Source organism: Rhinatrema bivittatum, chromosome 5, assembly GCF_901001135.1.
Source record: "Rhinatrema bivittatum chromosome 5, aRhiBiv1.1, whole genome shotgun sequence".
Classification (NCBI taxonomy): Eukaryota; Metazoa; Chordata; class Amphibia; order Gymnophiona; family Rhinatrematidae; genus Rhinatrema; species Rhinatrema bivittatum.
In genome coordinates this window covers 83,826,151-83,853,289 of record NC_042619.1, presented here as the reverse complement: position 1 = coordinate 83,853,289, position 27,139 = coordinate 83,826,151, and the positions used below count along the sequence as shown (strand labels likewise).

The 27,139-nt window shown below is 44.6% G+C and overlaps 1 protein-coding gene across 2 annotated transcripts in view; it reads left to right on the top strand.

Annotated features, from left to right (window-relative positions):
* The window catches only part of ZDHHC20 (zinc finger DHHC-type containing 20), a 171,937-nt gene extending 145,067 nt beyond the window's left edge, over positions 1 to 26,870 (top strand). For both annotated transcript variants that reach the window (XM_029602531.1, XM_029602532.1), the window contains exons 11-13: positions 4,730 to 4,845; positions 14,815 to 14,896; positions 26,134 to 26,870. In XM_029602531.1, the coding sequence (XP_029458391.1) occupies positions 4,730 to 4,845; positions 14,815 to 14,852 (154 nt within the window). In that variant the 3' untranslated portion in view covers positions 14,853 to 14,896; positions 26,134 to 26,870. The remainder of the gene's footprint in view (positions 1 to 4,729; positions 4,846 to 14,814; positions 14,897 to 26,133) is intronic.
* Positions 26,871 to 27,139: the final 269 nt, after the last annotated feature.

The window sequence follows — 27,139 nt, the reverse complement described above, 5'->3', positions numbered from 1 at the left end:
CTTGGGAGTCAGGAAATGAAAGCCAAGAGAGATCTAGCTAGTATATTACTGGTTAAGATTTCCCTCTTCTATGATTGGAAAACAACTAGTTCTGCCTAAGTTCATACCAATGTGTTCTGTGGAAAGGATGGGAGGGACTAATAATTACTTTCAATCCACCTATTATCAGGTTTTCAAATGAAAGACAAAACCCATTGCAGAATGAGCCGCTATAACATGTGGATTGTCAACCTAAGAATCTAATGTCCTCCTTGCTCCTTAGCAAAATAGGTTATTTTAGTCTACTATTAGTTCTGCAAAAACCTGCTGTTGGTAACTGAGTTCCACCCTACTTGACAGTCTCAAGTCCATGCAGTATTTACCATCTAGGGATACAATTATGTTCTCCATAAGATCAGCTTTACCATTATCTGAATATTATTTTCTGAGGTGCCTAGCTACACAATCTTGTATCCAGTACCATTTGCTATCCAAGAGCTAATCCGTTTGTAATTTGCAAGTTTTGGCTACTCATTTTCCTGATACAACACTTTCAACACTAAAAGAATCTAGCAATGATGCTCTAACTACCTCCGCCATTGCTAATATTTATTTATTTATTTATTTTATTTAACTTTTTTATATACCAACATTCAAGACGGTGGTCCCATCATGCTGGTTCACAAGAAACAGGGGTGTAATTATAATAAACTTTACCATTTAAACAATAGTGCAGAAAAGCAGTTACATATAACAAGGAAAACAATAACTTGGAATGAGAAGGGAAATGAAGATCAGATAGTTATATATATGTATAAATAACATTGTAAGAGGTGGCTATTAACGCTAATACTAGCGGAGCGTGTTGAATGAAGGGAGTTAGATGGAGTTGGAGTTAGGAAAGGCCTGCGTGAACAGCCAGGTTTTGAGTCTTTTCTTGAATGTTGAGATGTTGGGTTCCATTCTAAGATCCGGGGGAATGGATATAGCAAGAAGACAACTCTTCTATTACAACCAAGTGTAAACCTAAGAATCGGACCGATACTCCAAGATGTTACCATTCTGCCTGCATCTCCAGTAAAATCCGGGTCATGCTTTTGTCAGGTTTTACTTGCGTTTGTGTCCAGTCTTCAGTTATGTCCTTCAATATGTTCTAAATGATTCCTCACTTCGGGTCCTAAACCAATCATCTTTAGATCCTGTGTTTGGACCCCCGATTTCCCCAGCTGGTACAAAAGATGTACCTTCGTGTCCTCAGCAGCCAAAGAGAAGAGGCTGAAGAGGGAAGATTTGAGGAGGGGTGCTGTTGCGATGCTGTTTGCAGGGTCCATCCACGAGCAACCTCTCACCTCTAGGCCTATGCTGCCTGCCCTGTTTTGCGTCTGGAGCCGCTGCTGCTGTCTTTGCGGGGGGCCAGTGCAACTGCAGGCCTGATACCTTCTTCATGGCTGAGTGCCGCTGACTCTGCTCCTGCGCGGCTTGACTGCCACCCTGTCAGTGCTGTTATTCTTGCAGCAGGGAGCCGCTGCTGACTTCTCCTTCTTCGCGGCATGGAGTGCCACCGCAGAGTCCACTTTCGGTGCGGCTGGGATTCCACCATTGCCGCTCCTGCCCAGGCATTGGCTCCTGCATAGACACGCGCACCTCTCTTTCAGATTTAAAGGGCCCATGGCGGGAAAAGCCCCGCAGCCCTTACTGATAATGTCACCACTTTGTCCTGCCTTCAGCCCTATAAAAGGGCTGTCCGTCAGTTCCTCAGGGCCTTCGCAAGGAGTGTACATGGTCGTCCATGGTGTGTCTTCCTTCACGGTCTTCCATGGTCATTGCTCTGTTTTGATGGCTTTCACATTCCTTGTTGGATATTCCTGATCCTCTTGTTCCTGTTCCAGGTCTGGTTCCTGGTTTCCTTGTCCCTTGTTGGAGCTCCGTCATGTTGCTTGTTCTAAGTTCCTGGTCTCCTGCCGGTTCCTCGTTCAGTCTTCTGAATCTCTGCCTCATCTGAATTGTCAATCAAGTTCCTGATGTTCCGGTTTTGTTCCAAGGTCAGTCTTCTGGATTCTCGATGGTCTATCCTCAAGGCGTGCCACCACTGAGGTCCATGACCAGTCCACGGGGGGCTGTGTAGGGCGCTTCCTGGCATTGGACCTGTTTCCAAGTCTGTTTTCGCTAGATCAAGTCCTCTGAGTCCATCCGTGTTTTTAGATTCCTAGTTCCAAGTCAAGTCTTGAGTTCCTGATTGTGTTCCAAGTTCCGGGCCCATGGAGCTTGTCCAGCCTGAGGTTCTCCATGTTCTTCGTTCCAAGTGATATCCTAATTCCTGTCCTCTTCTGAGTCTCAGTCCTGAGCCTGTCCCGCTCCCGCGTGCTCCATGACTAACCTGTGGCAGTTTGGGTAGGGCGTGCTGTGGGACAGTGTGGTCTTTGACCAGTCCATGGGGGGCTGTGTAGGGCGTGTTGAGGTGCAGTGCCCTGGGAAGCTGGACTCCTCCTGTACCTGTCTCTTTGTCTCAAGTTCCAAGTCTCCATCTCAAGTTCCAAGTCTTCGTCTGAGTTCTATGTCATGTCCTGTACTTTGCCTTCATTTGCCCTGATGCCAAGCCATTCCCAAGCGGCAGGTCCGAAATGGCTATTGAGTGGCCAGAGGGCTACCCCAGAGACCAGCATTGCATTGTTGAGTCTCACTTTGTGCGTACAGGCTCAGTGGAAGCCTGAGTGTGCTCATTCCAAGCTAAGTTCCAAGCCCAGCCCATGCCTGAATTGCTCACCTCCCGCAATATCTTCCTTGGAGTCTTGCCCTGAGGTTGCGCCATGGTTCAAGGGCTCACTCTTTCTCGAACATGTGACCACATTCCCCGTGTCGCAACATGCCTTCATCAGCATGGGATTTCCATGTGAGGAGACTAACAAACACACATTGTTGGTGTGTACTTTTTTTATGTGCAAAACGTCTTGCTGAATTGGCAGTAAAGTTAGCGCTCAATAACTGAGGGTTAAATTGTGCATTGTGTCTAGCATACCTTTTACATCAGCCTCAAAAAAAGATTATCACTTTTACACAGCACTAAGCTTGGCATTCCCCACTTCAGTGGCTGATACTGTGCTGCTTGTCCATGAAGAAAGAAAGTTGCTTACCTGTATCAGGGGCTCCCAAGGGCAGCAAGACTTACCAGCCACACAATCCCACCCACCTCCCCATCAAGTTGAAGCTTTAGCTAGGAAGGTATTGAGGACATGGGACTGATGCACGGGAACTTCTCTGAATGCTCAGAAAGTCTTGTACTTTACGAGCTCTGAGCCAACGCTGTCTGATGACATCACCCTGCTTATGTGGCTGATATATCCTGCTTTCTCTAGAAAACCCTTGTTACAGGTAAGAAACTTTGCTTTACAAATATATATGTGTATTGAAACATAGACGCATATTTTCAGGGCAGATATGCACGATATTTTATAAACTGTGTGGCTTTTGCCATGCGGTTTGTTAAAGACTAGCATAAACCTTCATGTGCTTACTTATGCTCGTAAATGGTGTAGTGCAGACAATTTTGAAAGTTGGACTCCTTATGCAAAATAAATGTACAATATTTAAAATGCAAAACAATTCAAATTTATGCAAATGTGCCACACAATTGCCACAGAATTTTATAACCCTTGCCACAGAATTTACCCATGAGTGTTTGCAGGAAACTAAGGGCTGTGGGTATAGGTAGTATACCTTTGTGACAGAAGATTTGCGGTTGATGTAAGATTGAAAGGGAGAGTCATGTGAGGTTAATGAGAATGTTAGGCTAGTTGTGTAATATATAGGTTCTGCCAAAGCACTTTTAAAACAAGTGTCCTGGTCTTTGGTTTCTAGTAAGGACAGAAGTTATGTTTTTAAAAAGGCTGCTGAAATGGTACCATTTAATTTCTCTGCCATGTGACTTTTTTCACATTTCATTGAATGGAGTATGAAATAATAAAAGGCCAGGTGTTGGCACAGTACAGCTCTCATAGGAAGGAATTAAATATTTATTACAAATATTCTCCCACAGAATGTAATGGGAACAGTATGGCAGAGACCCACCAGGCCCAGTACCTATATTTTAGCTAGAAGCAAGTGTGGTGATGGAATGTCTGTTCATACTGAGCCTTTATTGTCAGCTCTGAATAGCTCCAGAATAGACCGTTTTATGGTGGCAGTTGTTCGGGAAAACATTAATATCTGCCACTGTTCACCCACGGGAGACTGAAAACCACAAGTGTGAATCAACCCCTAATTCTGTTGTTTCCCAGACACCTCTCTCATTTATCCCATCTCCCAATTGCTTCTACAGCAGTGATTCTCACCTCCTCGTGATATCCTGTTTTTTAAGATATCCATAGTAGATATGCATGAGATATTTAGATATGTTTGGTATAAGCACAGGTTAGTTAGCATACTTTGATTATCCTGAAAATCCATCCTGTTTGTGGGCCTGAGAATCGGAGTTGAAAGCCTCTGGTGTCTTGGCAGGGGGGAGGAAGAGGGAGGAAAACTGGTACCAGAGCCCAACCAAGACTGAGAACTATAGTAGTGGCTTTCCCCTTGAAAATGAATAAGATAAAAGAAAACAAGATGGCTAGAAATACTAGTTTTCTAAGGCTAACTGATGTTTAAAGGTGAGAGAATCTAACCACTGCCAATATAACCATGACTGATTTGAACAGTTTTTCAGAGTTGTGAGTCAGTGAGAAGATTATAGTTAATTTTGCTAATCTCTTATTTCCAGCACTGCGCCTAGTCAGCCCTTTCCTATCAGGCCGCTCAGTGAGTCTCAGAATAGATTGCTGGGTACTGAAAATCCATGGGCTGAAGGTGTGACAGAAGGAGAAAATGCTAAAACAGGTAATGCGGATTATTAGATAATTCTCTTCTGTTTTGGAGCAAGATAAAAAAAAAAAAAAAACAAAGATGGTAACTTAAAAACAACTCCATATGAGCCCTTTATATGTGCATATATGGCCACACAGAGATCTGTGACAGTATTTTATAACCTGTGCATATGAGGTAGATGCAGATTATAAATACACATATGTCCACCGCCTAACGTACACGCGTATGTATGGTTCTTTGTGAATATCTGCAGTGCATTGAAAGTGCGTATTTCAATGTATTAAAAGTGCGTACTTTTCCTGCGTGTTTTAAAAACATATGCGCCTATAGTTTAGAGGCAAAAAAAAATCATAACTTGCTCATGTAAAACCTTGTTTACATGCAGAAGTCGGTATATTTAAAACACGCACGCGTAATTGAAATCACCAGTTTGATGAAATCTCCATCAGTACACCCAGACTTTCTCCAGGTCATGAGGCCCCCTCATAGTTCTTCACTCAACCCCCCCCCCCCCCCCCCCCACCGTTCACCTTGACCTCCCACCCAGCCAACAGTAAACAATAGACCAGTCTGATATCAATTGCGCAAGATTATTAACGGGTGTAAAATTACATGAATACATTGACAAATGTATGCGCATTAAAGTCTTTTGGGTGCATAATCTCTTGGCTCTGATCTGGAATGCCCCTAGACTGCCCCTTTTTTCATATGTAAATGTACATGTGAGATCAAAAATATGCATGTACCGTAATGTTTCTAAAATGTCATGTAGAGTACAATCTGTGTGTGCATGTGGTTTGAAAATTCTCCCCACAATGTGTGCATAGTTCTTGTCTAAGACAATTAAACCCATACGAATGAGTTTTCAAAGGAGGAGCATGCATAAAAGTAGCATATGTCAGAGCAATTTTCATAAGTCCATTTTTCCTCGTAAAGTCTAGAAAATTCAGCCCTATGGAGTGAATTTTCAAAGAACTATCTACATATAAGTAGCAATGTTCAAAAACCCATTTACGCACCTAAAACCTTATGAAAATGACCTCCTTAGATGTTACGTTTTAAATCGGCATGCAGGTGCACCTGCATACGTTCATCGGCCCGCACCCAGGGATGCGGGGATTTTATAATGTGCGACCGCATATGGGCGCATGTTATAAAATAGCCTGGCTGTGAAGACGTGCTCAAATCCCTCTTCTACTGCGGGAGGGGATTTTAAAAGGGATGCGCACTGACGCCATTGCCACTAAAACCAGTTTGTTCCCAGTTCTCCCAGTTAAGGGATAGATCTTCCAAACCCCCCTAGTTTAATAGCCTTCCTTCCCCCCAGTTAGCCCCGACCCTTACAACCCTGGTGATATGCCTAGTTTTCTTTATTTTCTCATTACACGCCATGTATAGCAGAAGTAAAGTTACACGCCTGGGGTCCTCTGTACATGCCGGATCGCATGTTTTCACGTACATTTTAGGTTCCTGCTCCGAAATGCCCCATGTTCTGCCCACCCGTGCCCATTCCCCACTCCTTTTTAAAAACTTCTGAGATGTGTGCATTACGGCATTTATCCCAGGACAAGCAGGATGCTAGTCCTCACATATGGGTGACATCAGTAATGGAGCCCTATGTACGGAAAACTTCTGTAAAAGTTTCTATGAAACTTTTGACTGGCACCAGTGTGCCTACTGAGCATGCCCAGCATGCTATGATATTCCCTGCCACAGGGGTCTCCCTTTAGTCTTCTTTTTTCCGCGAAGCAGTTAGCCTCGCGGTTATTAGGAGTCCTGTGGGATTCTCCACAATTTTCCTCACGGAAAACTTTCAAAAAAAAAAAAACTTCAACCGCAAAGGGTCTCCCTTAGTTTAGTCATCGCGGTGAGTTTTTACCGTTCTCGCGGTTCCGTTCCGTTTTTTGGTTAAAAACATTTTTACCTGAGTCTTAGGCCGTCGACGGCTGTCCGGCCACAAAATGGCTACAGGTTTTAAAAAATGCCCAAAATGCGCGAGAAATATGTCTATCACAGACCCACACCAGGACTGTGTACTTTGCCTTGGTGAGGGTCATGAGGTAAAAAATTGTCCCTTATGCGCTACGATGACCTCGAAAGGTCGACGTCTACGGCTGGACAAAATGGAGCAGCTATTCAAGATTCAACTAGTTACTGCTCCATCTGCTTCCAAACAATCGTCTCCGGCTGGATCGATTAGAAAAGTAGTATTGAAAAAACGTCACTCAGGTGAGTCGGGAGACGCTCCATTTTCCTCCCCCTCACCATCGTCCAAGGCCTCAACATCGGGCAGTGAGAAAGCCCGCGAAAAAGACAAACATCACCATCGGCATCGTAGGCCGCATACGGCATCACCTACCCCGATAGCCGGTGAGCCATCGACAGATGACGGGGCACCGTCCAAGAAACCCCGGCTCAAAGGTAAGGCTTCCGAGCCATCGACAAGGCGATCCTCGCCGATTCCGGCGGAAGGAACCGTACCTCCTCAGGGCTCTGAGGTTGTACTGATGTCGCCACCACCGCCTCCCCCCATGGGTGCTCTGTTCACACCATCCATGCGGGCGGAACTTGACGTTTATATACGCCAAGCGGTTCAGGATGCCTTTGTGGAAGCGATGCCACGACCGACTACTCCTCTCCTGCCATCGACACCGGCCTTCATACCATCGCCGATTCCATCGCCAGTACACGCGATGCCGATGCCGAGGAAATCACAATCAACGATGCCGTCGGTTCCAGGACTGGTACCATCCAGGGCGCAACCAGCGGTACCTTTGATGTCGATGCCCCAGATTCCATCGTTGCCAATGCGGCCATCGACCTCGATGGCACAGCCGGTACCATCTCATGATACGTCCATTTTTCAACCTCTGATGGAAAAATTGGACTCACTTATATACGCTTTTTCCTCTGCACCTCAACATCCAGGTTCTGATCTCCATCAGGAACCGTTACCAGGCCCCTCAGGTGTCATACCACCCATCAGGCCACAAACACCACTCTCTGACACTCCTTTTAAGCCTTCTAGGCCTATAGAACATCCTCTGGACTCTAGTGACTCAGAATATTCATCAGGGGAAGATATCCTCTCTGAGCCCTCACCACCAGAGGATAGAAGAAAATCACCACCGGAGGATCTTTCCTTCTCGAATTTTATAAAGGAAATGTCTGAAACAATTCCCTTCTCCCTCCTTTCAGAGATAGACAGCAGACAAAAAACTTTGGAAGTTCTCCAGTTCGTAGATCCTCCTAAGGAAATTCTTGCCATTCCAGTCCATGAGGTCCTACAAGAATTGATGTACAGAATGTGGGAGCACCCTGGATCTGTGGCAGCGGTCAATAAGCGTGCTGATGCCACTTATCTGGTACAGCCCATCCCAGGGTTTCAAAAAACACAATTACCGCATCAGTCAGTGGTGGTCGAGTCGGCCCAAAAGAAGGCCAAGAGGTTAAAACAGCATGCCTCTACACCTCCTGGTAAGGATAACCGGTTCCTGGACAATCTAGGAAAAAAAATATTCCAAGCTGCCATGCTGGTATCTAGAATAAATTCTTACCAGCTCTTTATGAATCAGTACCAGCGAGACCTGTGGAAACAGGTAGAAACACTGTCACACCAGTTACCTGACCAATTTCAGGACGGATTACTAAAACTCGTGCACAAAGGCCTGGAGGCGGGTAAACACGAGGTTCGAGCAACATATGATTCCTTTGAAACAGCCTCCCGACTGTCAGCGTCAGGAATCACAGCCAGAAGATGGGCCTGGTTGAAATCATCGGAGCTGAGACCAGAGGTACAAGAGCGCTTGGCAGACTTGCCCTGCCTTGGAGAAAACCTCTTTGGGGATAAAGTTAAAGAGGCGGTGGCGACAATTAAGGATCACACTGAGACCCTTAAACAACTATCTCAGCTGCCGCAAGAAGTACACCAACCTTCTAGGAGGCTTCCAAGAAGAGAACCAAGGAAACCATATTACCGCCCTCGGCGGTATTATCCCCCAGCAGCCAGACCCAGACAGCAAAGGCCTACTCAAAGGTCACAACCTCGCCAGAGACCTGCCAGACCTCAACAGCCTCCACCTGCAGCGTCCACGTCTGGATTTTGAAATCCAACCAGAGAGCATGAGTCATTCCAAAAATCCTTGCCCACAATTACCTGTCGGAGGCCGAATTTCTCATTTCCATCAAAATTGGAACTCCATCACGACAGATCAATGGGTACTCTCAATTGTATCTCAAGGGTACCACTTGGATTTCCTCACTGTACCAAACGACAATCCTCCTATCCCATCTTGGACAGTGTCTTATCATTACACAATTCTACAAGTAGAATTATCCACCCTACTGACTGCCAAGGCCATAGAAAAAGTTCCCAGGCCTCAGTGGGGCAGAGGATTCTACTCCCGATATTTCCTCATTCCAAAGAAAACCGGGGGCCTACGCCCAATCCTAGATCTCAGAAATCTCAACAAATTTCTAAAGAAAGAAAAATTCAGGATGGTGTCATTAGGCACCATGCTACCTCTTCTTCAAAAAGGAGATTGGCTCTGCTCTCTGGATCTTCAAGACGCTTATGCTCACATTCCCATTTTTCCTCCTCATCGACAGTACCTGCGATTTCTGGTGGAAGGTCAGCACTTCCAATATCGAGTACTGCCTTTCGGCCTAGCCTCAGCACCTCGAGTGTTCACAAAGTGTCTTGCAGTAGCGGTGGCACATCTTCACAAGCAAAGAGTACATGTGTTTCCCTACTTGGACGATTGGCTAATCAGAAGTCAAACACAAAATGGTGCTCTCACTTCTCTCCATCTCACAATGCAGTTACTTCACTCCTTGGGGTTTCTCATCAACTACGAGAAATCCCATCTCACACCATCTCACCAGTTACAGTTCATAGGTGCAGATCTCAATACTATCACAGCAAAAGCTTTTCTTCCAAGAGACCGTGCTCAGGCACTCGTCCTCTTAGCACAATCAGTTCGCAATCAATCTCGAGTTACAGCTCATCAGTGCCTCACCCTACTCGGACACATGGCCTCAACAGTTCATGTAACTCCCATGGCCAGACTGACCATGCGCCTACCGCAATGGACACTCAAATCTCAATGGATTCAAGCCATTCAACCATTGTCCACTCCCATTCGTATCACACCAGATCTAAGATCATCTCTTCTCTGGTGGACATCCGTAATCAACTTGCTCAAAGGCCTGCCTTTTCAGCAACCAGTTCCACAAGTGACTTTAACAACAGATGCATCCACCTTAGGGTGGGGTGCGCACATTGCTCACTTAAAGACGCAAGGCACGTGGACAAAACAAGAAGCCTCTTTTCAAATAAACTTCCTGGAGCTTCGAGCTATACGCTATGCTCTACATGCGTTCAAGGACTGCCTTTCACACAAAACTGTTCTGATCCAAACGGACAACACAGTAGCCATGTGGTACATCAACAAGCAGGGTGGTACGGGTTCGTACCTCCTTTGCCAGGAAGCAGCTCAAATATGGGACTGGGCCCTAGCACACTCAATTCTACTACGGGCCACCTACCTAGCAGGCATCCACAACACAGTAGCGGATCGCCTCAGCCGCCACTTTCAACCACACGAGTGGTCCCTCGACCCAGCGATAGCAACCAAGATATTTCAACGCTGGGGTCAACCAACAATAGATCTCTTTGCGTCGCATCTGAACTACAAAGTGAACAATTACTGCTCTTTCCTCTTCCGGCAGAACAACTTACCAAAGGACGCGTTTGCTCGCCATTGGAACTCAGGCCTGTTATACGCGTATCCACCAATACCGCTCATAACCAAAACATTAGTAAAGCTACAACAGGACAAGGGGTCCATGATACTCATAGCCCCATATTGGCCTCGACAAGTATGGTTCCCCACACTGCTAGATCTCTCAGTCAGGGATCCAATTCGCCTGGGAGTAGCTCCCACTCTCATAACTCAGGAACAGGGACAGTTGCGCCATCCCAACCTTCAATCCCTGTCCCTGACAGCATGGATGTTGAAAGCTTGATCTTGCAACCATTCAACCTTTCAACTAATATATCTCAGGTACTAATAGCTGCACGTAAACCTTCCACTAGAAAGAATTATTCCTACAAATGGAAAAGGTTTACTTTATGGTGCACTCAGAAAGATTTAGATCCTTTCACTTGCCCCACTACCACGCTACTAGATTACCTTTACCATCTCTCAGACTCTGGTCTTAAGACGTCATCTGTAAGGGTACACTTAAGTGCAATCTCAGCTTATCATAACAAGCTAGGTGATGCGCCTCTCTCCACACAGCCTCTCGTCAGTAAATTCATGAGAGGCCTAACTCACATTAAACCTCCAATTCATTCCCCAAGCATTCAATGGGACCTGAACGTAGTATTAACTAGGCTCATGCGTTCCCCATTTGAACCCATAAATACCTGTGACCTTAAGTACCTAACTTGGAAAACGGTCTTTCTTATAGCCATTACATCAGCTAGAAGGGTCAGTGAATTACAAGCACTAGTCACATACGAACCTTTTACAAAGTTCCTACATGACAGGGTAGTCCTCCGGACACATCCAAAGTTCCTTCCTAAGGTTGTCACGGAATTTCATTTGAACCAATCCATAGTTTTACCAACATTCTTTCCTAGGCCTCATTCCCATCAAGGTGAACGAGCCTTACACACTTTGGACTGTAAGCGTGCGTTATCCTTCTATTTAAACCGCACTACAGCCCAAAGAAAATCCAGTCAGCTGTTTGTATCCTATGATCCAAACAAACCAGGTAAAGCAGTGGGTAAGCATACTCTGTCAAACTGGCTTGCAGATTGCATTCAATTTTGTTATGGAAAAGCAGGCCTTACTCTTCAAGGGCGAGTAAAAGCACATTCAGTCAGAGCAATGTCAACCTCAGTAGCACACCTTCGCTCTGTACCTATTCTGGACATTTGTAAAGCAGCAACCTGGAGTTCTCTTCACACTTTTGCAGCTCACTACTGTCTAGACAAAGAAGGAAGACAAGATTCAGCCTATGGACAATCTGTCTTAAAGAACTTGTTTCCAGTATAATCCCAACTCCTTCTACGTCCAACCTGCTGTGATCTTCGGCTGATTCATTCCATCAACAATACTTCACTGTTGCTACATGACAAATTGACTCAGCCTCTAGCTTGCTAATCACCCATATGTGAGGACTAGCATCCTGCTTGTCCTGGGATAAAGCAAAATTGCTTACCTTGTAATAGGTGTTATCCCAGGACAGCAGGATGTAGTCCTCACGAAACCCACCCGCCACCCCGCGGAGTTGGGTCCGATACGTTTTATTATTTTATTTTTGGCTAACGCTATTGCTACAAACCAAGACTAAAGGGAGACCCCTGTGGCAGGGAATATCATAGCATGCTGGGCATGCTCAGTAGGCACACTGGTGCCAGTCAAAAGTTTCATAGAAACTTTTACAGAAGTTTTCCGTACATAGGGCTCCATTACTGATGTCACCCATATGTGAGGACTACATCCTGCTGTCCTGGGATAACACCTATTACAAGGTAAGCAATTTTGCTTTACACACATACCTGGGCGGCTTTAACAATCCACTCGGCACGTGCGAGCGAGCCCAACATATTTGCTCATCTCCCAATTTCGGCAGGCGTTGGGCTTTTAAAATTCACCTAACAGTATGCAAAATAATTAATTTGAAAAAGCATGAATCATTGATTTACATCCTTTTGACATTTTAAGAGATGGAGGGTAAGATGATTTTACAAAGACAAGCATACATATGGAGAGAGAGATTTTATTAAGGAGCCTGAACCGAAGCACTTGCAACAGTGTGACCATATTGGGAACATTTTTATAAAACAGTTATATTTCATTACGTGATAAAGTATGCGTTAAGATTAACAAAATTAATTGTAGTAGTTTCTTTGATGGGAAGTAATATTGTAGTCCATCATATATGATATATGCTCACGCAGCATTCACCTGCTGAAGGAAAATGCTGTCAAAGACGGTGCTTCGGTAAGCACCATCTAGACCAGAGGTCTGCAGACTCGGTCCTTGAGGGCCGCAACCCAGTCTGGTTTTCAGGATTTCCACAATGACTGTGCTTGAGATCTATTTGCATATAATGAAGGTGGTCCTTGCAAATGCTGAAAACCTGACTAGGTTGTGGCCCTCTAGAACCAAGTTTGGGGACCCCCTAATCCAGACTTGTCTTTCAGTTTTCAGCACCATTTATCTAAGAGAAGAAATTCCAGTTTGTTCATTCTCATGTGGTCAATGCCATCTTGTCTTGCCTCTTGATATTTCTCAGTTTCCTCTTGCTTTGTTTTCCTTCTGTATTTTGGGTCATTTGCAACTTTCCTGAAGAGGTAAGCTTGTTTCCTGAAGCCTTCTCGTTGACCAGGGCTCCTGTGGCATGGTTCTGGGTCTTCACTTGTTTTCTTCTTAAGCCCAGAATTTGGGAGCCACTGTTTTTTAATTGATTTATTTTCTGTCAGCTCTACAGTTATTACTGAGCTCATTCAACTCTTCCCTATGCTAACTCAGTCTTCCCTTTCTATTATTTCTGATTGTTTGCTCTCTCTTCATGGATAAGCAGTCATTTCCTGAAGGTGAATATGGAGAAGATTCAGCTCCCATGCCTTTCTTCTTCTTCCTGTGTTACTTTGTTCTTCCACTGTTTCCACCTTGTCAACCATTTTAATCCCAATGCCATCAGCAGCAAATCAGATTATAACCTCCAATTCTGAACTTTTTGTCCCTTAGTTGTCTTCTCTTGCCCTATCTGCTCATGCTCATTGTTATAATATCATTCATATGCAGACTAACAACTGGACTTCAGTACCTATTCCAATCCATTTCCCAGCTTCAGCATTTCCAGGTAGAGCAGAAAGTCACCATCATGCTGATGTCTGAACCAGAATTAGTATGTGAGGACCCTTTCTCACCTTTTATACTAGTCTCCAATGGGTCTACGTATTCAGCTGAGAATTCTTCTAGCAAATTTCCCCTCTGTGCATTGCCCTAGACAGGCTTAACACACTTTAATTTTGCTTATCCTCTTGATTCTCAGACTGGGCTTTTTCTCAATAAATCACATTCAACAATTGCCCCCAATCACTACCATTTGTTCCCTCCGCCTTCTTCATGCTTAGAAATAATATTCCATTGAGATGATTCATGTATCAGGATTAATTATACATAAAGATCTCAAAATAAAAATAAAAACTACTCTGTCTTTTTTTTATTTTGAGTCCAGCAGTTTCCTTTTGCTCCTGTGGGCTTCCAGCTGAATTGAAACCTGCCTCTACTGGGGCTATTGTGCCAAGGAGCCTTCATGTGCAGCTTTATGGCATTTACCTCCACTTTTTTTTTTAACTTAGTGAATTTTTTAATTAACACTTCAAGAAACATTGAGAGTATAATTTTGGAAGCTACAATCCATATAGGCATTTGGTAGCACAAATATGAAGAAAAATCACAATTATTACTAGCTCTCTATTCAATAATTAAGATTCCCCCCATTTTATAATTCCCTTCCAATCTAGCCAAGTTATTGCAGTGGCAGGCCCTCCAAACACTGACTGCAGCTCCCTCCAGACCCCCGGTACACGTCTCCCCTGAATCTGGCAAGTAGGTGTCATTGAGTATTGACTGGGATTCCCAACCCTGAGGGGTGTTAATGTTGTGACCACAGCTTCCCCTGAGGCTGCCAGCCTCAAACCCAGATCTCCTGCATGACAGCACTGCCCCTGAACCATGAGGCTAGTCCTCTTTCCTTTCCTCTTTCCTCTTTTTTGGTGTCTCACATTTCTTTCAGCTTTTTTTTGTTGTACAGTTTATTGTGTAACTATTTCAAATGTGTACAATACTTTTGGGTACAATACTCAAATCAAATACAGAAGAATTATAAGTACTCATATTCTGCATTCTTGATTCACAAGTATATAGTTCATACTGCAGTTCTCTCTGTTGATTTCAGATGCAAAAAGACATGTTGTAGTTTCAATGGAAAGTTGACTTCACTCTTTAAAGTGACTAACAACTTGAATAAGAAAAGCAAGGTAAGGCTGGGATAGTTATAATGTTTTACGGAAGCTGTAGTGCAATTGCTGAACTTCCCACTAAAGTCACGAATCTATTATATTCTTGTGCATGCTAACATTTTAGAGCCAGAATCTGCAAGGTTTTTCTAAAAGCTACAGTACTGGAATTATTTTCGGATAACAAGCAGCCTCAGTGGAGGCACAGATATGTCACATGGGTTGTGTGAAGACCATCTGTACAGATTTTCAGAAATGGCTTCTGAGCATATGCAGCTAGAAACCCATATAACAATGGACCAACTGCCACTCAGCTTCAGTTTTCTCTATCATCTAAAGAGGAACATCTCTCTGAACCTTTGCCAAATTTGCATTTTTTTTTGTGCCATGAGTAATAATCTCACGGAATTTTTCCTTATGTTTTATTGTTGACCTTAAAGTAGCCAGTCACTGTGACAACACAGCTAGGAAAACTAATAGTATGCATGGGTGCATAAATAGCAGGGCTTAATTTGAAGATAAAATGAAACTGAGGAGCTAGGGGGTGGGGGTGAGGGGTGGAGCTGGGGTTAGGGTTAGGGGATAGAGACAGGGGCCATGACTGGAGCTTTTTCCTTTTGTTAACTTTCCAAGACACTCATTCATGCTCTCATTCACACTTTCACACACTCTTCCTGACACACATAGATATATATATAGTTGCTTCTCCTCACATCCCACCCAAGGGACACTCCCAGCCCTCTCTGCCAATCATTACTATACCAACACACTCTCAGCTCCACACCCACACTCCCCTATCCTCAGCCCTGCACCCATACCAACAATATACCCAACCCCTTCCTTTCCATCTCCTAGGTTGCAATCCCACCCTAGGCTGATTCTGCTACCACTTCATCTTCCCTCTGGTCTCATGGGCCAGTTCTGCCTCTCCTCTACAACCTCTTTCTTGGCCCATGCTAATCTTTTAAGAGGAAATCCAGAGTCAACATGCAGCCTGCTCTGTTCCTCCACCTCTGAAGCAGGGCCAAACTCAAACCACACAGCATGCTATGTTCTGTGCCTTCAGGAAAGGGGAAGGCACTGCGGGCAGTCTTTTCTGTCCAGGCAAAGTCCAAAAAAATGAATATTCCAACAGAAATTAAGCACTAATAAAGAGCAGTATCACTAATAGAAATAATATTACCTCTGTTCAGATCTCTGAGACCCCCACTATTGTGGGCCTCCATAATAAACAGTTTAATGAAAGATCTTTATTTAGATAAAGTATGGAATATTCCAGGAGAGTGTGAGATTACCAGCAAGGCAATTCAGAAACAGTCTCAGAGAACATTGTTGACACAATAGATTAAATAGATTACCACCTCCAATTTATACACCAGTGAGTTAGCTTGTTTGCATAACATTCCCTAATCGGTTCACATTATGACTTCAGTGCCGGGAAAAATAGTGGAAAGTATTCTCAAGATCAAAATCGTAAAGCATATAGAAAGACATGATTTAATGGAACATAGTCAACGTGGATTTACCCAAGGGAAGTCTTACCTAACAAATCTGCTTCATTTTTTTGAAGGGGTTAATAAACATGTGGATAAAGGTGAATCGGTAGATGTAGTGTATTTAGATTTTCAGAAGGCGTTTGACATAGTCCCTCATGAGAGGCTTCTACGAAAACTAAAAAGTCATGGGATAGGAGGCGATGTCCTTTCGTGGATTACAAGCTGGTTAAAAGACAGGAAACAGAGAGTAGGATTAAATGGTCAATTTTGTCAGTGGAAAAGGGTAAACAGTGGAGTGCCTCAGGGATCTATACTTGGACCGGTGCTTTTCAATATATATATAAATGATCTGGAAAGGAATATGACGAGTGAGGTTATCAAATTTGCGGATGATACAAAATTATTCAGAGTAGTTAAATCACAAGCAGACTGTGATACATTACAGGAGGACCTTGCAAGACTTGATGATTGGGCATCCAAATGGCAGATGAAATTTAATGTGGACAAGTGCAAGGTGTTGCATATAGGGAAAAATAACCATTGCTGTAGTTACACGATGTTAGGTTCCATATTAGGAGCTACCACCCAGGAAAAAGATCTAGGCATCATAGTGGATAATACTTTAAAATCGTCGGCTCAGTGTGCTGCAGCAGTCAAAAAAGCAAATAGAATATTAGGAATTATTAAGAAGGGAATGGTTAATAGAACGGAAAATGTCATAATCCTCTATATCGCTCCATGGTGAGACCACACCTTGAATACTGTGTACAATTCTGGTCGCTGCATCTCAAAAAAGATATAGTTGTGATGGAGAAGGTACAGAGAAGGGCAACCAAAATGATAAAGGGGATGGAACAGCTTCCCTATGAGGAAAGGCTGAAGAGATTAGGGCTGTTCAGCTTGGAGAAGAGACAGCTGAGGGGGGATATGATAGAGGTCTTTAAGATCATGAGAGGTCTTGAACGAGTAGATGTGACTCGGTTATTTTCACTTTCGAATAATAGAAGGACTAGGGTGCATTCCATGAAGTTAGCAAGTAACACATTTAAGACTAATCGGAGAAAATTCTTTTTCACTCAACGCACAATAAAGCTCTGGAATTTGTTGCCAGAGGATGTGGTTAGTGCAGTTAGTGTAGCTGGGTTCAAAAAAGGTTTGGATAAGTTCTTGGAGGAGAAGTCCATTAATGGCTATTAATCAATTTTACTAAGGGAATAGCCACTGCTATTAATTGCATCAGTAGCATTGGGATCTTCTTAGTGTTTGGGTAATTGCCAGGTTCTTGTGGCCTGGTTTTGGCCTCTGTTGGAAACAGGATGCTGGGCTTGATGGACCCTTGGTCTGACCCAGCGTGGCAATTTCTTATATTCTTATATCTCAATTATGTTAATGAGACTGGGATTCTTGTAAGTCATGTAATTTCTTATAAATTTAGCCCAGAAGGCAGGAATGAAACTTAAGGCTATACTCTGACATACTTTTTTTTTTAACTTTTAGCATACATTCTAGCATTTCAGCATATTCTGGTATGTCAGCAACCTTGAATAGTTTATACAGATTTGATCAGTAGAATTTCACAGTGCTATGGCCTTATAGGAAAGAACCTTTCAAAGCACCCCTACAACCACCTTGAGTACTGTATCCAGTTCTGAAGACTACAACTACTTAAGGACTTCAATAAGGTGGAGGCACTGGAGGCAGTTCAAAATGATATATGGCCTGTACTATAAACAATAAATGAGAGATGTAAAGAGCTAAATATGTACACGACAGAAGAAAGAAGGGAAAGGGGACATATGATGCACATATTCAGATATCTAGCACATTTCAATAAGGTACCAAAATTATTTTCCATAGAATGAGAAGTTCAAGGACAATGAGGCATCATAATAAAAGGGGTGAATAAACATGTGGATAAAGGTGAACCAGTACATGTGGTGTATTTGGATTTTCAGAAGGCGATCGACAAAGTCCTACATGAGAGGCTTCTAAAAAAACTAAAAAGTCATGAGATAGGAGGTGATGTCCATTTGTGAATTGCAAGCTGGTTAAAAGACAGGAAACAGAGAATAGGATTAAATGGTCTGTTTTCACAATGGAAAAAGGTAAACACTGGAGTGCCTCAGGGATCTGTACTTGGACCGGTGCCTTGTAATATATTTCTAAATGATCTGGAAAGGGGTAAGATGAGTGAGGTGATCAAATGTGCGGATGACACAAAATCATGCAGAGTAATTAAATCTCAAGCGGACTGTGATAAATTGCAGGAGGACCTTGCGAAACTGGAAGCTTGGGCATCCAAATGGCTGATTAAATTTAACATGGACAAGTGCAAAGTGATGCATATAGGGAAAAATAACCCTTGCTGTAGTTACACAATGTTAGGTTCCATATTAGGAGCTACCACCCAGGAAAAAGATCTAGGCATCATAGTAGATAATACTTTAAAATCATCTGCTCAGTGTGCTGAGGCAATCAAAAAAGGCAAACAGAATGTTAGCAATTATTAGGAAGGGAATGGATGTCATAATGCCTCTATTGCTCCATGGTGAGACCGCCTCTAGAATACTATGTGCAGTTCTGGTCGTCGCATCTCTAAAAAGATATAGTTGCACTCGAGAAAGTGCAGAGAAGGTCGACCAAAATAAGGGGCATGGAATGGCTGCTCTATGAGGAAAGGCTAAGGAAGTTAGGACTGTTCAGTCTGGAGAAGAGACGATTGAGGGGGGAGATGTTTAGAGTTCTACAAAATCATAAAAGGACTTGAACAGGTTAATGTAAATCAGTTATGTACTCTCTCAGATAATAGAAGGACTAGGGGGCACTGCATGAAGTTAGCAATTAGCTCATTTAAAACAAATCAAAGAAAATTCTTTCACTCAGCGCATAGTTAAGCTCTGGAATTCATTGCCAGAAGATGTGGTTACCGCAGTTAGTGTAACTGGGTTTAAAAAAGGTTTGGATAAGTTCTTAGAGGAAAAATCCATAAACTGCTATTAATTAATAAGCAATAGTAGTTTGACATTTATTTAATATTTGGGTACTTGCCAGGTACTTGTGACTTGGATTGGCCACTGTTGGAAACAGGATACTTGGCTTGATGGACCCTTGGTCTGACCCAGTATGGCATATCTTATGTTCTTATGGCTCAAATAAATGGGAGAACATACTTTTTCACTGAGAGGATTAAAGAGCCTAGAACAGACTACTTCCAGTAAAGATAAACTATAAAGCAAATGTTGCTTACCTGATGTAACAGGTGTTCTCACAGGACAGCAGGATGTTAGTCCTCACAAATGGGTGACATCGAGGATGGAGCCCACCACGGAAAACTTCTGTCAAAGTTTAAACAGAACTTTGACTGGCCCCTACTGGGCATGCCCAGCAAGGCACTGACCCTGCAGCCAGCAGGGGTCTCCCTTCAGTCTGATTTTCAAAGCTACAGGCAGTGCCTAGAAAGTAAAAATAAAACGAACCCAACACCGCGGGGAGGCGGGCGGGTTTCGTGAGGACTAACATCCTGCTGTCCTGTGAGAACACCTGTTACATCAGGTAAGCAACATTTGCTTTCTCACAGGACAAGCAGGATGGTTGTCCTCACAAATGGGTGAGTACCGAGCTGAGGATGTCCCGACTTGCACCAAATGTACCCAACGGTGTGCAGCAAGCACAATAAGTGAGGAGAAATTTGGGAAAGGGCATCCGCACCCAACTGGGTAGGTGGAAGGGTGTTGGTACATCAGGTTGGAAAAAGGTTACGCAAGACAGACTGGCCGAAGATGGAGTCCTGTCTTCCAGCCTTGTCCAAACAATAATGGGCTGCAAAGGTATGGAGAGAACTCCAGGTTGCAGCTTTGCAGATGTCAGGAAGCGGCACCGATCGAAGGTGTGCCACTGACGTCGCCATGGCCCTCACAGAGTGTGCTTTAACACGGTCTTGAAAAGGAATGCCAGCTTGCTCATAGCAAAAAGAAATGCAGTCCGCCAACCAGGAAGAAAGAGCCTGCTTACCCACAGGTTGTCCCAACTTATTAGGATGGAAAGAGACGAATAATTGAGTGCTCTTCCTATGGGAAACTGTACGGTCTAGGTAAAAAGCTAGAGCTCGTTTACAGTCTAGGGTATGCAGGGTCTGCTCTCCAGAGTTGGAGTGGGGCCTGGGAAAAAAGATAGGTAGTATGATGGATTGATTGATATGAAACTCAGAAACTACCTTAGGTAAAAATTTAGGATGAGTGCGGAGTACCGCGCGGTCCTGCAGGAGCTTAGTGTAAGGCGGATAGGTAACTAGGGCCTGTAATTCACTAACCCTGCGAGCTGAAGTAATAGCCAAAAGGAATAACACTTTCCAAGTGAGATATTTAAAGTCACAGGAGTGCAGAGGTTCGAAAGGAGGTTTCATAAGACGACCAAGAACCAGGTTAAGGTCCCAGGATGGGGCCGGAGGACGCAAGGGCGGCTTTAGATGGAGCAAGCCCTTAAGAAAGCGTGTTACTAGGGGTTGTACTGAAATAGAATTACCCCCAATACCCTTATGGAAGGCGGCTACCGCACTGACATGCATTCTGATAGAAGAGGTTTTAAGACCTGATTCAGAGAGATGCCATAAATAGTCCAAGAATTTGGAGATTGGACAGGAAAGGGGATCAAGGGACTGAGAAGTGCACCATGATGTGTACCTTTTCCATTTGTATGAGTAAGACTTTCTTGTGGAAGGCTTTCGTGAAGCTATCAGGACCCGAGAAACGGAATCTGAAAGGTTGAAAGGCTGAAGGACTAACCTTTCAACATCCATGCCGTCAGGGACAAGACTTGGAGGTTGGGATGGAGGAGGCATCCGTCGTTTTGAGTGAGCAGATGCGGGTCCTTTCCCAGAGGAATGTGCCTGCGGATGGAGAGATCCTGGAGTATTGGAAACCATACTTGGCGTGGCCAGTAAGGTGCTATCAGGATCATGGTTCCTCCGTCCTGGCGTAGCTTCACGAGAGTCTTTGACACAAGAGGGAGTGGAGGGAATGCATAGAGCAGACCTGTTGTCCACTTGAGGGAGAATGCATCACTCGGTCGAGAGTGCTGGCTCCGAATGAGAGAGCAGTAATCGTCCACTTTGTGGTTCTGAGGGGACGCAAAGAGGTCTATGCGGGGAGAACCCCACTTGTGAAACAGAGAGGTCGCTACCAGAGGATCGAGTGACCACTCGTGTGGTTGGAAGACACGGCTCAGCCGGTCTGCCAATACATTGTCTACTCCCGGCAGGTAAGTGGCCCTGAGGTACATGGAGTGGGAGAGGGCTTCCGCCCAGATCTGCGCAGCTTCCTGACACAGAAGGAAGGAGCCTGTGCCTCCCTGCTTGTTTATGTACCACATGGCCACTTGGTTGTCCGTCTGGATTAAGATTATCTGATGAAAGAGATGATCTTTGAAAGTGCGGAGCGCATAGCGGATTGCTCGAAGTTCCAGGAAATTGATCTGGTGTTCGGCTTCCTCTTTGGACCATAACCCTTGGGTTTGAAAGGCGTCCACATGGGCTCCCCAACCGATGTGAGAAGCGTCGGTGGTTAGGATTACTTGCGGATCCGGTGGAAGAAAGGGTAAGCCCTGAAGGAGGTTGACCTGAGTCGTCCACCAGGTTAAGGATAGGCGCAGCGCTTGTGTGACTGTGACTATGGAGGACAGAGGCTGAAAAGCTTGAATCCATTGGTGTCGTAGAGTCCATTGTGTTACTCTCATGGCTAGTCGGGTCATGGGAGTGACTTGAACCGAGGATGCCATGTGTCCTAGGAGAATGAGGAACTGGCGAGCCGTGGCAGTATTCTGAGACTGGAGCTGGCGAGCCAGGGACATTAGGGTGTGGACCCTCTGAAGAGGAAGGTAAGCCTTTGCCTGTAAGGTGTCCAAGTCTGCTCCAATGAAGGATAAGGTTTGAGACGGGACTAAGCAAGATTTCTCGTAATTGACGAGAAACCCTAAGGAAAGGAGTGTTTGAATTGTCAATTTTAGGGAGGATTGAGCTATCTGTTGGGTGGAGGCCCTGATTAGCCAATCGTCCAGGTATGGGTAGACGTGGACACCTTCCTTCCTTAGGAATGCTGCTACCACTACGAGACATTTGGTAAAGACTCGTGGGGCAGAAGCTAGACCGAAAGGGAGGACACGGTATTGATAATGTTCGTGGCCTACTAGAAACCGCAGATATTTGCGATGGGATTGTGTGATCGCAATATGGGTATAAGCGTCCTTGAGGTCGAGAGAGCACAGCCAATCCCCTCTTTGGAGCAGAGGGAGCAGCGCGCCTAGGGTTACCATTTTGAACTTCTCTTTTTGAAGGTATTTGTTGAGGGCTCGAAGGTCCAAAATGGGACGTAGTCCCCCTGATTTCTTTGGTATTAGGAAGTATCTGGAATAGAATCCCTTGCCTCGTTGAGAGGGAGGAACGGGTTCTATAGCATTTGATTGCAGAAGAAGGGATACTTCCTGTTGTAATTGAGCCAAATGGGTGGATAGACTCCACGCTTGAAGAGGCGGGGAGTCTGCCGGAAGAGTTATGAAGTTGAGGTGGTAACCCTGTGTGATAATTGTTAGCACCCACTGATCTGAGGTGATCTGCAACCAAGGTTGTAGAAAATGGTACAGTCGACCTCCTACAGGGATGTCCGGAAGAGGGGTTTGGCATGTGTTCCCTACAGGGGAGTCAAAGGCCAGCCGCAGGCCCAGGAGGAGGGGCTACAGTAGGCCTTTGTTTCCTAGGCTGACGCGGCTGAGGCCTAGTAGAGGATGGAGCTGGACGAGGCCTGGCCGATGGAGGGTAATAACGGCGTGGTCGAAAGAATGACTTCTTAGAGTCTTTCTTTTGCGGTTGCTTGGAGGTCAGCTCAGGTGGGACAGATGAGAGTTGTTTCAACGTCTCATGGTGGTCTTTTAACTCCGCCACAATCTGCTGAATTTGCTCTCCAAACAAATTATCGCCTAAGCAGGGTAAATCAGCAAGACGATCCTGAACCTCTGGGCGAAGGTTGGATGATTTTAACCAAGCCCAACGTCTGGCTGAGATGGCTGTGGCTGAAACTTTTGTGGAAGCATCGAATATGTCGTAGGCAGTCCTTATCTCGTGCTTCCCTGCCTCAAATCCCTTGTAAAGAAGGGCTTGAAGCTGCGGTTGGTATTGGTCTGGCAACGTGTCAGCATAGTCTTGCATCTGCTTAAGGATAGCTCTGTTGTACTGAGTCATGTAAAGTTGATATGAAGCGATGCGTGAAATCAACATAGCTCCATGATAGACTTTCCGTCCAACACTATCTAGGAACTTGTTGTCCCTGGTAGGTGGGGTAGAAGAGTGTGGCTTAAGACGCTTGGCCTTCTTCTGCGCGGACTCAACCACAACAGAGCGATGATCCAGTTGAGGTTTTTGGAAACCTGGTGCTGACTGGACAAGGTAGGTGGAGTCAGCTTTTTTGTTAACTGGGGACACTGATGAAGGAGATTCCCAGTTTTTCTTGAGCAGATCCAAAAACACCTGGTGTATAGGGATGGAAGCGATGATTTTTGGAGCATCCAGAAATTGAAGGAGTTCCATCATCTGGTGTCTGTCATCAGCTTCAGATTGTAGTTGAAAAGGTACAACTTCTGACATTTCTTTCACAAAATTAATGAAAGATAGATCCTCAGGAGGAGATCTTTTTCTACTCTCTGTAGGAGATGGTGGCGAAGGTAAATCTGTGTCAGAAGATGTATCATCATCATCGCCCCAGGTATCGTAGGGATCAAGTGGGGCTTGTAGCCCTGATGGACCTGGCTGAGGCTCTGAAGGCATCGATGGAAACCGAGGTGGAATCGGTGCCGTAGGTGGAACCAGAAATGGCATCGATGGCTTCGGTGCTGCCGATGGAATCGGTGCCTGGCGTGGAATGGATGGAACCGAAGGATATATCGGTGGAGATATACCAGAAGGCACCGATGGAACCACCCCGGAAGGGGGAATCCGGAACGGTGTTTCTCCTGCCGATGAAAATCCAGTCGGAGACGGTGGTGTTGTCGATGGTACTGGAATCACCGATGGAAGGGCCGTCATGAGCGCCTCCATGCGGCTCAGTAGCGGTGCTAGCGCTTGTATCAACGGCTCGGTGGTCGGTTCCCTCCTCGGTGGCGAAGCCGGTGTCGGGGGCGGCACTGGAACCCGTGCCGGAGACGGTGCCGATGGAGGTTGCAATTTCTTCATCGCTTTCTCGATGGCCTCCTGGACCAGCCGGTCCAGTTCTGCCCGGAGACCAGGGGTAACCATACCCGGCTCGACGGGAGAGGGAGGCTGAGGCAGGGCCGGAGGGACCACCGTAACCGGTGGGATCACGGCCCCCGCACCCCGGGAGGGTGAGGGTTTCCTCGATGCCGGCGAACGAGACGTGGAGGGTGTCCGGTCTGTTCGCCGCTTCTTTGTCGGTGGCTCGGCTTGAGCAGAGGTCGATGGCTGTGGATCCTCGACAGGCCGAGACTTATGCCGTCGATAGCGGTGCTTTTCCTTCCGATCCCCTCGCCCATCCGGGGAAGGGACGGGAGTCGACGGCCGAGAAGCGATCGATGGCGGACGGTCACCGGAAGGTTGACGATGATGGTACAACTTCGACGGTGCCGGTTCCGATGACGTCGATGCTATCGATGGCGTTGGGGTGGGTGCATGGAAGAGGAGCCCCATCTTCTCCATCCTGGCTTTGTGACCCTTGGGTGTCATTAAGGCACATTTGGTGCAAGTCAGGACATCATGCTCACTACCCAAACACATTACACAAACCCTGTGGGGGTCTGTGATGGACATAGTCCGGGTACAATCCGGACAACGGCGGAACCCCGTTGCCATGGCCTGAAGCCAAAATTTAGGCTGGGGATCGGTAAGTGCCAACAGGCCTCAAGGGCCAAAATCGACGGTAGTCGATGGAAAAAAGGCAAAAAACTAACCGGGTTCCATAAGATGACTAAAAATTTGTCGAAGGGAGACCCCTGAGGGGCAAATTTTCTTAGGAAATTAACTTCCAAATTCCTGTCAGGAACGTGGTTAGAGAGCTCCTTTCACTGCGTGGCAACTGCTGCGCGGAAAAAAGAAGACTGAAGGGAGACCCCTGCTGGCTGCAGGGTCAGTGCCTTGCTGGGCATGCCCAGTAGGGGCCAGTCAAAGTTCTGTTTAAACTTTGACAGAAGTTTTCCGTGGTGGGCTCCATCCTCGATGTCACCCATTTGTGAGGACAACCATCCTGCTTGTCCTGTGAGAACTATAATTATTCCTATAAGTATTTATATGCCTTATTATTAAGTAGTTGATATTTTTGACTGGTTTATCATGTCATTTCCTTGCTAAGCTTACTGTTCCTATGTATCCTATGTAGCCCCCCTACCTGTTCAATGTAATTTCCACCTGGGTTATATTGTAAACCGATATGATGTCGCTATGAATATTGGTATAGAAAAGTTTATAAATAATTAAATAGATAATAGAAGCCAAGACAGTAACAGAATTCAAGCATGGTTGTGACAGACACAAAGAGGTTTTAGTGGTGCAAGGCAAGACAAGGAAAAGATCAAGATACCATAGGGTCTGTGGTAGCACAGTTGGTAGGCACAGATGGGCAGACTGGATGAACCAAATGGTCTCTATCTGCCAACATCTTCTCTGTTTGTCTTGTCCACCAGCAATTTTAAAGTTAAGAATGTGAACCTAATCTGCATGTCCATTAATTTCATGTTTATTTGCTATAATATATTCTCTTCTTCCCTCAGGAATCTGCAGCACTGTTTTGCTTGAAATTAAACTGTTCATTTGAAGTGGATGCAAAGAATGAAGTCCTATGGAGACGTTAGAAAGGATGTATGAGTAATGTAGCAGTTCTCATTTGCGCATACAATTGTGTCTGTGTAAGCACTAAACAGAGGCCTTAAGATTCTTACTGTGCATTTATGCAACATAACAGAAACATCTAGTACAACATAATGAATTCAAACAAAATGATAATCTTGCATAGCTTTCATAAAGGTATGTTGTTTGAATCTATTCGGTCAGCTTTTTTTAACTAATTGTATCAAGAATTTATTTTTTAGTTTAATAGAATAAGTATTGCTTTGTACATAAATCTCTCTCAGTATAGAAAGATTGCCAATCCAAAAAGAAATATTTTGATATTATTTTCTGTAAATATGCGTCTATGAATGCAGCATGCAATATAGTGATTACATGGAAAAGTTCAACCAAGAGCATAAATAATATGGCCCTTTATGTATTAAAACTGGTACAAGTGGAACCAGAAAAGAATTCCTCCTTTTGTACCTAAGATTTAGATGTGTTTATAAATACTGCTATTTTATGTTTATTTTTTTATCATTCTAATACAATAACAGACTTTTTATTTTAATTGCCTGCTTCAAAAGCAGGAAGAGGAGGGTGCTGCAGTATCTAATTGCAATGAACGTGACCATTGTATCATGCAGTTGTGAAAAGCAGTAAAAGTTCTGAGCACATGCTTGTGCATCTGTCCTCTTTTATTGCTCGATACTCACAAGTACTAAAATGAATCCAAGTAGCTGGAAGCATGTCTGTGCATGTGCGTCTGTGAAAAGCAAAAGGAATTTCCCCATTTTCTGCCACAAATTGCAAAATGTTTTTTTACACAAAAGGGAAGAAGTTTATTTACATTATAGTATTTATCATCAGGAGGAACGTTTTCTAATTAATGTCCAAAAATATAAATTAAGTTTTGATGATAGGATAGCTGGTGATGTGAATTATATT